The sequence below is a fragment of the Dipodomys ordii genome, unplaced genomic scaffold (genome assembly GCF_000151885.1).
Source record: "Dipodomys ordii isolate 6190 unplaced genomic scaffold, Dord_2.0 Scaffold192, whole genome shotgun sequence".
NCBI lineage: Eukaryota > Metazoa > Chordata > Mammalia > Rodentia > Heteromyidae > Dipodomys > Dipodomys ordii.
This window is the reverse complement of record NW_012267408.1, coordinates 3,722,845-3,736,048: the sequence shown is the minus strand read 5'-3', so window position 1 is coordinate 3,736,048 and position 13,204 is coordinate 3,722,845. Positions and strand designations below refer to the sequence as shown.

General features: G+C 40.1%; 1 protein-coding gene across 1 annotated transcript; it reads left to right on the top strand.

Annotated features, from left to right (window-relative positions):
• Positions 1-2,060: 2,060 nt before the first annotated feature.
• On the top strand, positions 2,061-12,971 carry LOC105999557 (uncharacterized protein C2orf78-like). The gene is given in 2 exon segments (XM_013034605.1): positions 2,061-2,188; positions 12,254-12,971. Coding segments are annotated over 2 exon segments (846 nt in total).
• The last annotated feature ends 233 nt before the right edge of the window (positions 12,972-13,204 follow it).

Below are 13,204 nucleotides of genomic sequence, written 5' to 3'. Positions count from 1 at the left end.
TTGTTATTTATTTTCTATGATGTTCAATGAAGTGCACACATATGTTTATACAAAATATTTTATAAGTTTGGTTTACTTTTTTATTTTTCATTTATTTATTTATTTATTTTTTATTTGTGAACATACTGTACAGAGGGGTTACAATTACATGGGCAGGATAATGCATACATTTCTTACCAAGCATTGCAGCCTCCTCCTTTAGTTTACCCTTCACATCCCTTCCTAGCCTCACCCCTCCCCCCTCCCTCACATTTCTTAATTTTGTAGGCTATGCACTGAAATTTTTACTGCATTTTCCTCTTCCCACTTTCTTCTCTTCATTTCTCTACCCATCTCCTCTTAACTGCACCACACCAGTCTCCTAGTGTTTGTTGTCACTGTAGGTGACTTTTGATTTAGCCTTTCGAAGGAAGACGTGCTTTTAACTGTCCTCAAAACACACACACACACACACACACACACACACACACCACCACCACCACCAACAACAACAACAACAACAACAACAACAACAACAATTATTATTACTCTTATTCCTTTATCTAGTACTTTAGATTCTTTGGGAAATAGTAAGAAGTTTTGAGGGGTAGAGAAAGTTAAACTTTCCCTCGTTTTCTTTGTTCAGAGATCCTGTCAAAAGCAAGGAGGCTCAGGACATGTCAGTTTTGTGTTTTTCTTAAGGAAGAAACCTCTAGAGCTGGAAGTCAGTGGCTAAAATCTGTAATCCTAGCTTCTCAGGAGGCTGAGATCTGGGGAATGGTGTTTGAATACAACCTTGACAAACATATCCTTGTTACTCTTGTTGCCAGGCAACCAGCAGGACCTGAAAGTAGAAGCATGGCTCAAGTGGTAGAGTGCCACAATTGAGGAAAAAAGACAAGAGCACAAGGCTCTGAATTCAAGCCCTGCTACAAGAGTTCATAGACAAACACACACACACACACACACACACACACACACACACACAAAACAGGAACACAAAATCTTCCTTTTTTCCCTCTTAGTCCATATGAGACATAAGACATCCTCACAGGACAGTAACAAGAAATGATTATGCTCTATGAGAATGTTAGGCTCTAGGAAACATTTTTTCCTTTTTAATTCTCTGGGGGTTACTTGGATTTGAACCCAGAGCCAAGAGAATAATAAACAAGTGATCAACCACCGACTCATACTCAAGGTCCAAAATATTTCTGACTTTTCAAATTACTTTCACTTTTATTTTACTATAACAATTGTATGAGATACAAAGAAATAAAGAAACAGTGACATCAAATTATCATTAATAGTAATTGGAACACTCATCATCTATCTGACAATACTAGGTTTTCTAAACCCATCTGAAAATATGGGATTCTGTCCATGTCCCTAAAATGAATAGAAACACCTGGACCACTGTTAGCAGATGCCTGTTTAATTTGTTGTTGAAGAGGTGGAACATCTCAGTTACCCTAAACCTTGATTTCTTTCTAGTGATGTAAACTTTCCTGGAAATGAATACTTTCCTAGGATTATAACCTTCAAGCTAAAAATTTTGTGTTCTGAAAATTCTAAAGAGCCCTAAGATCTATAGTAGCATAAATGTTGAATCCACTGAGAACAACAATCCACCTGAGCTAGGAGACATTTCAATAATAGCTCTAGTCCAAAGCTCTCCTACTATCTTGACGTTTCCTCCAGCTCTAAGCGAGGAATAAAAAGAGAATAAGTATTTGAATGAAATTCAAACCAAGTTTTCAAAGACTCTGGATGTCTTTCAGATCTCCAGGGAAAACCATGACCCCTATTACTTTCTTTAGAAATCTCTACATTCACCAGCTTTAGGCCTAAAGTTCACTAGTTGGGCCAAGGAGACTACTTGCTAAAATTACAACTTGGAAAAGAACAGCTTGAGTCTTCAGTACCAAGGGAACTTGAAAAGGGAATGGAATGTATCAATGGTCTTACCAATATTGCTATGCTGGTGGAAGACATTTACCTTCTCCAAATTTTTAAGTCATTCATCAAAACATATACACAGATCTTGACCAGTAGAAAGTTTCCACAACAACCAAAGTCAAATGGGAACCATCAATGTGACTCAGGTGCAGGGAAACTCAGGTGTCACCAATAGTGCCACTTATAAAGTCTGAAAGAACAAGCATAAAGCCTTTGAGATTTTCAATGGATCTCCAAAGGCCAAAATCCAGTGCCAGAACCCAGAGCGCCTGTTGGAAGAAAAAAAATGATTATGTGCCCTGTCCCAGTCTGTAATAAAGCTCCTATGAACACAGCCAAGCATTCTACTAGCAAACCTCAAAAAGCTGCATCCAATAGGGAGAGAAAAAGGCCAAAAGGATCAGAGAACAAACCCTAAAAAAAGTGAAGAAAAGAATCCCTCAGGATACAAAGTGAAAATAGAAGACAAACACTGAGAATATAAAGTGTAAGAGAAATCAACCTGGGCTTAGCCAAGAGATATTCAAAAACCTTTGAAGCCATGTAGGCATGAAATATGGGAGTTAGTGTAGGGTTTCCACACACTAGGAAAGAAGAATGATAGGACTGAGCTGTCTTCTTCCATGGCTTTGAAAACTGCAAGCAGCACCAAAAAGACACCAAGTTTTCCCCAACTATCAAATCATGGCTGGATACTGCAAGAGAAGGCAAAGATCCTAAAGATATTGAAGTCAAGAAAAGGGATAATAGTGCTGAAAGCCAGTGTCCATCACCAACACAGGATGAGCTGCCTCCTCCTGGGATAGTCAAGCTGGTTCCTTTGCCTTTTCTAACCCCAGAGAAGCCTCAAGCTCTACCTGTTTCTTGCAGGCCAGTCTCTGGCCTCCTGGAGACCCAGTATAACTTACCCTGCCTGACCTCATTCTAATGCAGCTTAACCTACCACAGTCAGCTTAGCTCAACCAGCTACTGCCAACATATTTCATGAGTTACTAAAACATCTCAGTCAATCACAACCAGTACAACCACACAGGAATTGACCAACACTCCTCAGCCTAGTGTGTCCCAGTCTGCGGTTGCTAGACCTGAACCTCAAACATCATCTTCCACTTCTCTCCAGCACAAGCCTGTTTTGAATGCTGAAATCAGTATCTACTCCAAGATTCCAACTGCCAACCAATTCCATGGAGGAAAACCAATATTTCTGTGCCCATTACCAAGGAACAAAGGCCAGACCATGAAGCCATGGAAAAGCAGGCTCAACAATGTGTGAGAATGCTGCTGCTTTGGGGAGTTGCCGTTTTTTGTTCAGAGGCAAAAAGATATGGAAGTTTCTTGATACGATGGCTATGCAATGAAAGAGCTGCTAAGATTGTGGGTGCCACCTTGAGTACCAGATGCTTCCAAACTTAGATATGAAGACAGATATATACAATAATGGGACATATAGATAGATTGATTGATCTAGATACATAGATAATTATAGAAAAATTCTCTATTCTCATTTTTTTCAAACATAAAAATGAACACTGAATGTAATATAATTGAACAAATTGTGTTTTGATATATGGCTCCAGTTTGGCTTCTTTTGAGTAGAGTTTAGGATCAAAGGCTGTATTGGAAAAAAAGAACAAGGATAACATGGTAGGGGAAAGAGAAAAGTTAAGGACAGAAGAAGGAATATGGTCTGAGTGTAGGAAAGCCAAAAGAGCAGAGATTATACAGACTTCAAAAATGAATCCTGGAGGGAAAAACTGGGAGACAGTGAAGTAAGGGGGGACATTGCCCAAAAAGAAGTTCACTCATTCCCTGACTTATATAACTGTAACTCCTCTGTATAGCACCTTTATAATAACAATGACAAAATAATTTTTAAAGGTGAGCGGAAAAAAGATGAACCATGGGTAGGAAACTAATAAGAGGCAAAAACTCAGAATTAAAGAACAAAACTTAGAAAATGTCTAAGTGCAGAAGATGGATTTAGTTTGATCTGAGAAATGAAAGCCAATCTCTTATAGAGAATAGCCTTATGTCTCATGAACCATCGGATAAAACATTAGAATCCACATACAATATGATTCTGATGGCTCACCCCTGTAATCACAGTAGGAAACAGAGTATTGGCTCAAGTAATGGAGCACTATCTTTTAGCCCAAACACTAAGAGACAGCACCCTTGTCTTTAGTTCAAACACCAGTACTGGCATGCTCATACATACATGTGTGCGCACGTGTATGCATGCATACACACACACACTTTACAAAGTAAAATGCAGCACACAATTCCAAGAGGTTTTAGCTATTTAGGATTAGATGTGGGAAAGGTGAATACCAAACATAGGAAAATTTACCCCAGAAGAAATAAGGGATCAGTTATTCTGATTACAGCATCTAACCTGGGGCCTAGCCAACTGAACTTCATTAGCATGAGGTTGACTCAGATCATGGCCTGAACATAAGTTGCCATTCATTCAACATCCATGTCCAAGGATGCAAAATGTATTACTTCAATTAACCTTCAAATACACAAGACTAGACTAGTACAACTGTTCTCTTGATTAGTGAGGGTCAGCTGTTGGCTGAATCACGTTACATACAAAGGTTCAAAGCCTCCATTGGAGGTTTATTCCCCTAGCTGCCCAATCTGACCTTCAGAGTACAACATCTAGAGGTTATGTGTGAACAAGATCAAACAACAAATACTAAACAAGGGTCTGTGTCCTCCTCCACAAATCCTGTTGCATGTTGCCATCTCCAACCGTTGACATTAACTGATTAGCAAAAAAAAAAAAAAAATCAAACATCCATTTCCAGTCAAGACACCATGCATGTGTAGTTGAGTCTCCTTCCTGGCTGCAAGATTCAATGCCCAACTGCTGGATTGACCCAACTGGATTGAGAGGAGATGGTGAGTAATGGGGGAGGAGAAGAAAAGAATAGAATAGAAAAGGAGATAGGGTGGAGAGCTGTCACCATTGCAAAATTAAAGATACTTCTTGAGATAATTAAGTTCACCATTTCAAATTGTACAATTTAGTGGCATAATATTAGATTCCTGAAAACACCACTACATTTTTTTGCTTTTTTATGCTAGTACTAGGGTGTGAACTTAGGGCTTGTGTTCTTGCTCAAGACCCACCTGGGGAATGAGTCAGCTCCTTCTTTCTGGGTAAGGAGATTCTGGTCTTCATAACCTGTACTATGATCTTGCAGGCATAATTTGTGCCACAAATAAGCTAAGTAAAGAACTTGGCTATCAGAGTTTGCCTCCTGTCTTGAATGTCATGCGGCTATCAGTCTTAGACACCATCTTGTAACCACCGTCTGTGGGATGCTTCATGCTGCCATGATATCCAACAGAAAAGATGTCTTGCTGGATAGTGCAAAATGACTGAATCATCCCTATTAATCTTTTATTTTCACATCCATTGCCATAGCATTTCATTGTTTTTTCCATGGAACATTTGCACTGTCCAGACAAAATGTTGTATATATATCTGGAACATTACGTATCTCATGTCACATATGAACATTCAACATAAGGCCTTATCTGATCCTGTCTCCCCCTAAGAGACACTAAGTGATTGGTTTGATTCCTTTGGCTCCCAGTAGGGAAAATATTTCTGTTACTATATTTGAATAATGGATTTCTGTTTCTTTTGTGCTGCTCTTTACAAGTTAAACAAATAGCCTCTTAGGATGATGTTTCCCCATAACTAAAACCCACTTGAGACTCAGAAAGTATCATGGAGGCCAGTGCAGACAGGAATAAGCTTATGAGATTAATAATTGGCTTAAGAGCCAGTTACTATCCATAGTCTATATAGATTTATATCGACAAGAATAAAGTCATTATGAAAAAAAAGATAAAAGGAATAAAGTCATCTTGAAGTATAAAAACATCAGGAGTACTCAGTGCTAACCCTAGCTGTTCCTGCATAGTTTCTCCACAAACTATAATGAGACAAACCCAAAAAACTGGCATGTTGAGTTTTACAATAGCATCCTTGTTCCAGAATATGCTTGATAATTGGGAGTTAAGGTACACCAATTACCTTCAACGAGAATGTTGTCCTTTTTGTTGTAGTCCTCGTATACATGCCTCTCTTTCTGAACTCACTTGTGGGGTCTTAACTGGTCTTGCTGCCACATGAGCAATCTTCTGTCTGTACATCCTGAAATAAATACTCCACTGATCAATTCTGAGAAAAAAAAGGAGCTACCGAAACTGGCAACTTGGACAAGTTAAATTGTATTTGCCTAAATAGAACTGAATGTTGAAACTCAATATTTGAATATGTTAAAATTGCATGGTTATAAAAGTAAGCTTAATATATGCTATATAAGGATCTGGAAGCCTGGAATGCAGCTTAGTGGCAAAGTGCTTGCCTAGCAAGTATAGTGTCCTCAGTACCAAAAAAGAAAAAGACATGCATGCATACGTACATACATACATACATGCATGCATGCATGCATACATACATACATACATACATACATACATACATACATACATACATACAAACATACATACGGATCTGGAATTCCCTCAGAGGCCCATAGGTCAAAGGCTTATTTCCCACCATGGTGTGACTGGGAGTTGGTGGAAACCTCAGTAGGAGAGTGGGGGGTGGGGGGTGGCTAGTGGAATGGACTCAGGTCATTGGTTGCCTGCCTTTGTTAGTAATAATGAAATCCAGCTCCTGCTCTTCCTTCTCTCTCACCCTCTCCTTTGTGCAGGCCAGGAGGTATGCAATTGTTCATCACACGTTCTTTACTGGGATATACTCCCTTGTCATAGGCTCCAAAAGCAAAGGGGCCAACTGAACATGGGCTGAAATCCCCAGCATTTTCAGCCAAACTAAACCTCTCCTTTGAGAAGATGATTGTCTCAGTTGTTTATTACAATAACAAATAGCTGTCCAATAGCACTCTCCTCCCAATCTTCTACCCTACATTGTAGTAGCTGCACATGACCTTGAATCTCTATAGGAACACAGAGAAAAGAGAGATTGGTCTGGCTTGCATATTTTTGGTATGTGTTATTAGCTTTGAATTACATACCAGTATTATGGAAGCAGCCCTCCTCAAGTACGAAACTGTGATAAAGGGACAATAAAACCTTAAAAACTTCATCTTGTAAGCCATATCTTTAAATTTTCAAATCTTCTAACTTGGTTCTAAATAAGCTTCAAATCAGACAGGACTGCTGAAAGAATTCACATCTCAAAAAAACTTGACAAAAAAAAGACAAAAAAACTTGACAAAATATTAAATGAAATGGGGAAATTTATCTTTTAATACAGACTTCTGTTCTTATATTTCTGCACTAAAAAAAGTTAGAATAGTCTAAGCATCTTTAAAAGCTTTCAACAAAGAAACAGGTTTCTATCCACAGATTTCCTCAAACTAGGCAGCTCAGTGCTCAGACAAATTAATAGTAACTCAGACTCACTTAATGCATCACAGCCCAAGAGAAGTGAGAATTAAGAAGAAAAGTCACAGAAGCACAAACCAGGTAATGAAAAACAAGGGCAATACTTACAGCTGGGCCAGATGTAAACATTTCTTCCTCTTGTTGGTTACACAGTGTAAGTCACTACAATATCTTTTATTGTGCTTTTTTAAAAACATTTTTCAGGGCTTGGAAGGTGGCTCAGTGGTAAAGTTCTTGCCTTGCATGCATGAGGCCCTGGGTTTGATTCCTCAGTACCACATAAGCAAAAAGAAAAAAGCCGGAAGTGGCGCTGGGGCTCAAGTGGTAGAGCACTAGCCTTGAGCTGAAGAGCTGAGGGACAGTGCCCAGGCCCAGAGTTCAGGCCCCAGGACTGGACCCAAAAAAAAAAAAAACATTTTTCAACAAAATTTATCGGTGCAGGTTCACAATGCTTCAAGGTAAATAATCACCGAGAGAAAAACTTGTGATTAAAAGTGGAGCTGTAGCTCAAGTGGTGGAACATCAACATTCAGATGGGAAAAAAAAGCCAATAATAGTGTGAGGGCCTGAGTGCCAACCCCCAAACTTCCTGAACAAAGTTTCTTGTGTACTGATGGTTCAAACCTAGTTTTACTTTCTCAGGAGGTGGAAAGCTGATGATTACCGTATGAAAACAGCCTAGACCTCTGGTCTAGCCTCAGTACTGGCACACATCACACATACAAGAAAAGCAAACCCTTCCTCACGGGATAACTCCTGTTTTCACTGTATTTGATACTGGTATAATTTGCGGAGGGGGAGGGAAAAAGCAAATTGTTTAAATAGGGATACAGGTAGACCCATTGCAACAATGAGATGTATAAGATGTTATGTCAAAAAACGAACTTTACAACTTTGAGGGGTGGGGTGGGATGGGAGGGCAGGGATGGGAAGGGGAAACAAAGGAGGAGGTAACAATGCTTGCTAAGAAATGTACTCATTATCTTGCTCATGTAATTGTAACCCTTCTTTACAGTGTTTTCACAATAAAAAAACATTAATAATAAGAAAAGAAAAATAACAAGATTCAGTACACACAGTCCAATAGATATTTTTTATCTACAACTAGAAATGGGAAGGTGAATAACTAATTCAGTACCATAGAAGAGGCAAGGGGCCACAGTTACCTTGCAGGCAGCAGCTAACCTGGGGCCTAACCCCAGAGAGAAATGAAGCAGCATGAAGTCCATCCAGAAATGCCTGACCATCAATGACCACCTATTTACTTAATATACATGCACACAGCAGCAAAATGTGCTACTACTATCAGCTTTCAAACACACAAGGTCAGAATCACCATTCTACTTAGCTAGTGAGGTTGTGCAGTAGGCTGGGATCACATGAAAAGGTTCAAGGCCTCCCTTGGAAGCCTGAATCTCTGTAATCTTCATAGATTTCAACTACTCCCAAGTGTCCCAGCTGGCTTTCTGATCAGAGAATCTGAAGCGTTTGGGTGGACACGATCAAACATGTGAAGGGGAGCAAATAAAACATGAGAAGCTACATCCTGTGCCGCTCATAGTACCAGGTGCTGCCTTCCCCAACCATTCCCAGCAAAGGAGAGCAAGAAAAATCTGTTCCCAGTGTCCATTCCCAGCCAGAGAGAGAGAGAGAGAGAGAGCCCAACATTCACGAATGTACAGTGGGCCTGTGCCCAACTGCAGAGTCAACTCAAAGGACACCTGGAGGGAGAGTGGGTATGGGTACTGAGGGAGGACAGGAAAGGAGAATAGAGGAGAAGAAAGTGCAAGGTTAAGGGTCACCAAGGGTAAATTACTAAATTACATTTTTTTAATTATTTCTTGAGATTTAATCCATCAAATTCACCATTTCAAGTGTACAATTGAGTGCTATATAATGCATTGTCCAAAATAAAACACTCTATGATTGTGAAGTTGTGACTTGCATGGGGTTTGAATTCAGGACCTGGGCACTATCCTTTAGCTTTTTCACTCAAGGACAGCACCCTTCCACTACTGGCATTTTTGGTTAATTGGAGATAAGAGTTTCACAGATTTGTCAGTGCAACCTGTCATGGAATGTGATCCTCAGATCTCAGCCTCCTGAGTGGCTAGGATCAAAAAACTATGAGCCAGGGGCTGGGAAGGTGGCTCAGTGGTAGAGCGCTTGCCTTGCATGCCAGAGGCCCTGGGTTCGCTTCCTCAGCACCACATAAGCAAAAAGAAAAAAGCCCGAAGTAGTGCTAGGGCTCAAGTGGTAGAGCACTAGCCTTGAGCTGAAGAGCTGAGGGACAGCACCCAGGCCCAGAGTTCAGGCCCATGACCAGACCCCCCCCAAAAAAAAAACAGAAAACAAACTATGAGCCACCAGCACTTGCCAAGTTTCTATTTTTGAATATACCTCATTGCAAAGATTTTTACAACTGGATATACTGATAGAAAAATTCTAAAATATTAAAGAAAAATAGGATTTCATATCTCAAAATAATTGAAAGCAATATTGGAAGAGAGGAGGAAAGTTATCTTTGAATGCCTACCTATGAGTTTGTCTTCTAATAGGCTTTTGGTATTGTATATGATGAGTGAGTACACCAGTACTAAAGCAGCACTAAGCTGGAATGATCTAAACATCTCTTATAGTTTATCACAAAGGAAAATGATTCTGCCAACAGATTTCCTACCCTGAGCCAGCTCTTGCTCATGTAAATCATCAGACACTCAGCCTCGCTCAGTTTATCACAGCCCAAGGGAAGTTAATAAGGAATAAGAAGTCACAAGTGCTAACTGGGGGATAGAAGCAAAAACAAACCAGATACAACTGGCTGGTTGGGTACAAAATTTGTTCTTTACACCCTTGAGTATACAGTATATCTCACAACAGTGCCTTTTCCTGAGATTTTAATTGTTTTCAACAAAATCCAGGTTTGTTCACTATATTTCAAAATAAATAATTGCCATGAGAAAAACATGCAACTGGAAGTGGAGCTGCGACTCAAGTTGTAGAAGCCTGTCTTGAGTAGGAAAACCAATCAACAGTGGGAGGATCTGAGTTCAAGCCTTGGTACTGACCCTACCCCAAATAAAGATTTTACCAGGTCACTATGGCTTGGGACAATAATTCTAGCTATATAGGAGGCTCAAATCTGAGGATCACAGTTCAAAGCCAGCCTATCATAAAGTCCATGACACTCTTATCAAAAATTAACCACCATAAAAAAATCTGGAAATATAGCTGTGGCTCCAGTGATAGAGCACCAGCCTTAAGTAAAAAAACTAAAGGTTGTAGCCAATCTCTGAGTTCAAGCCTCAATAAAGAAAAAAAAGCAATATAACTTAAGAATGAATTCTTTTTTATTATTTTTCTCCTTTTTAAAAAAATTGTTATTATAAAGATGATACACAGAGGGGTTAGAGTTACATAAGTCAGGTAACAAGCACATTTCCTTTTAGACAATGTCATCCTTTCCCTTGCTCTTGCCCAGTTTTTCCCTCCAATCTCCACAAATTATATAATTCATTTTCAACATAGTGTCTAGTGTGTACCAATATTGCATTTGTTCACCCTAATGTTGAATTAAGTTTGACACCACCCTTGGCAACATACTGACAACCTGTCTCCAAAAAGTTCTTAGCCAGGTGCTAGTGGCTAACACCTGGAACTCCTAACTACTCAGGACTAAGATGTGAAAATGGTAGTTCTAAACCAGTCTAGACAGTAGTCTTTAAGACCTTCATCTAAAATTAACCACAAAAAGCCAGAAGTAAAACTGTGGCTCAAGTGATAAAATCATTAATCTCAAGTAAAACACCTAGCAAGAACACTCAGGCTCTAAGTTCAAGTCCCAGGACAGGGACACACAATTCTTTTTTTTTTTTTTTTGTCTGTCGTGGGGCTTGAACTCTGGGCCTGGTCACTGTCCCTCAGCTCTTCAGCTCAAGGCTAGCACTCTACCACTTGAGCTACAGTGCCACTTCCGGTTTTCTGGTGGTTTATTGGAGATAAGAGTCTCACAGACTTTCCTGCCTGGGCTGGCTTTGAGCCGCGATCCTCAGATCTCAGCCTCCTAAGTAGCTAGGATTACAGGCGTGAGCCATTGGCACCCAACCACAATTCTTAATTCAAAATTACCTTCTACTTCTGTGCTGGATTTTACTAAACTGAAATGGTTCATTTCATTTTCAGAATATTCTGTATATGATCATATAACTTCATTTACCATAAATGTACAATGCTTAGATGCTTGACACATGTGCAAATCTTCTTTAATATCTTTTTATTTTTAATTACACATGTCATTTTTGTCTACCTTTGTAGAAAATACTTTTTAAAATATTTGTGGTAATAACACATAATTTTTTCTTAATTTTCTTTTGTTCAAAGACCATAGTGAAGATATATATTTTGTGTATTTTATGAACGGGAAATTCTCTCTTGAGCTGGGCACTGATGGCTTAGGCCTATGGCCTAGCAACCTAGGTGACTGAGATCTAAGGATTGAGTTCAAAATCAGCACAGAAACTTTTTTTGTCAGTCATGGGGCTTGAACTTAGGCCTGGGTGCTGTCCCTGAGCTCTTCAGCTCAAGGCTATCACTCTACCATGTGAGCCACAGTGCCACTTTCAGTTTTCTGATGGTAAATTGGATATAAGAGTCTCATAGACTTTCCTGCCTGGGCTGGCTCTGAACCGTGAGCCTTAGATCTCAGCCTCCTGAGTACCTAGGCTTACAGGCATGAACCACTGGCACCCAGCTGCACAGAAACTTTTTGAGCATCTTTCTTTAGTTCACAAACAATACTGAAGTTATAAGCATAGGTGAAGTGGTAATGCACTATCCTTAAAAAAAATGCAACCAAAGAAAAAAGTCTTTTGAGTTCAAGCTCCAGAAACAGTGAGCTCCTGCTGGAGGAAGAGGTGACTGTGTGCACCACCCCATCCAGTGACCAGGCTTCCGTGAACACAGACAAGCATTCTGACAGCAAATCTCCAAAAGCTGCATCCAGCAGGGTCAGCAAAACTAAGAGCCATGCACAGAAAGAGACCAAAAGGATCAGGGAGAACCACCCCAAGAAATGTGATGAAACCAAGCAGCCAGGGAACAAAATCAAAAAAGAAGAAAAGACAAGCATTCCCAAGACCAAGCACAAGAGAAGTCACCCTGAGCTTAGCCAAGAGACCTTCAAAAGGCCTCGAACCAACCTAGGCATGCAGATGTGGGAGTCAGTGCAGGTTTTCCATGCCCTAGGGAAGAAAAATGAGAAGAAAAAGGAGCTGCCTTCCCCCAAGGCCTTGAGAAATGCCAGCAGCACACAAGAAACCAAGTTTTCCCCAGCTATGAAATTATGTGTGGGTATTCCATATGAAAGCAAAAGTTCTAAAATTATTCAAGTCAGGAAAAGGGATAGAGTAAAAACCAGTGTCAATCACCATCCCAGGAAGAGCCACCTCCACCTGGGAAGGTCAAGTTGGTCCCTCCCACCGTACCTTACCCTGCATGACCTCGTTCTAACACAACTCAACCTGCTGCAGTCAGCCTATCTCAACCAGCTACTACCAACACATTTCATGAGTTCTACTAAAACATTGCAGTCAATATGAACACACAGGGATTAACTAATGTTCCCCATCCTAGTGAGTCCCAGGCTGCTGCTGCTAGGCCTGCACCCTACAAAACATCATCTTCCACTTCTCTCCCGCACAAGCCTGTTTCAACTGCTGGGACCAATCTCTAGTCAATGCCTAAGCTTCAAAACTAGTATGTACTCCAAGATTTCAGCTACCAACCAATTCCATGGAGGAAATTCCTGGGCCAGTAGTATCAAATCCCATCA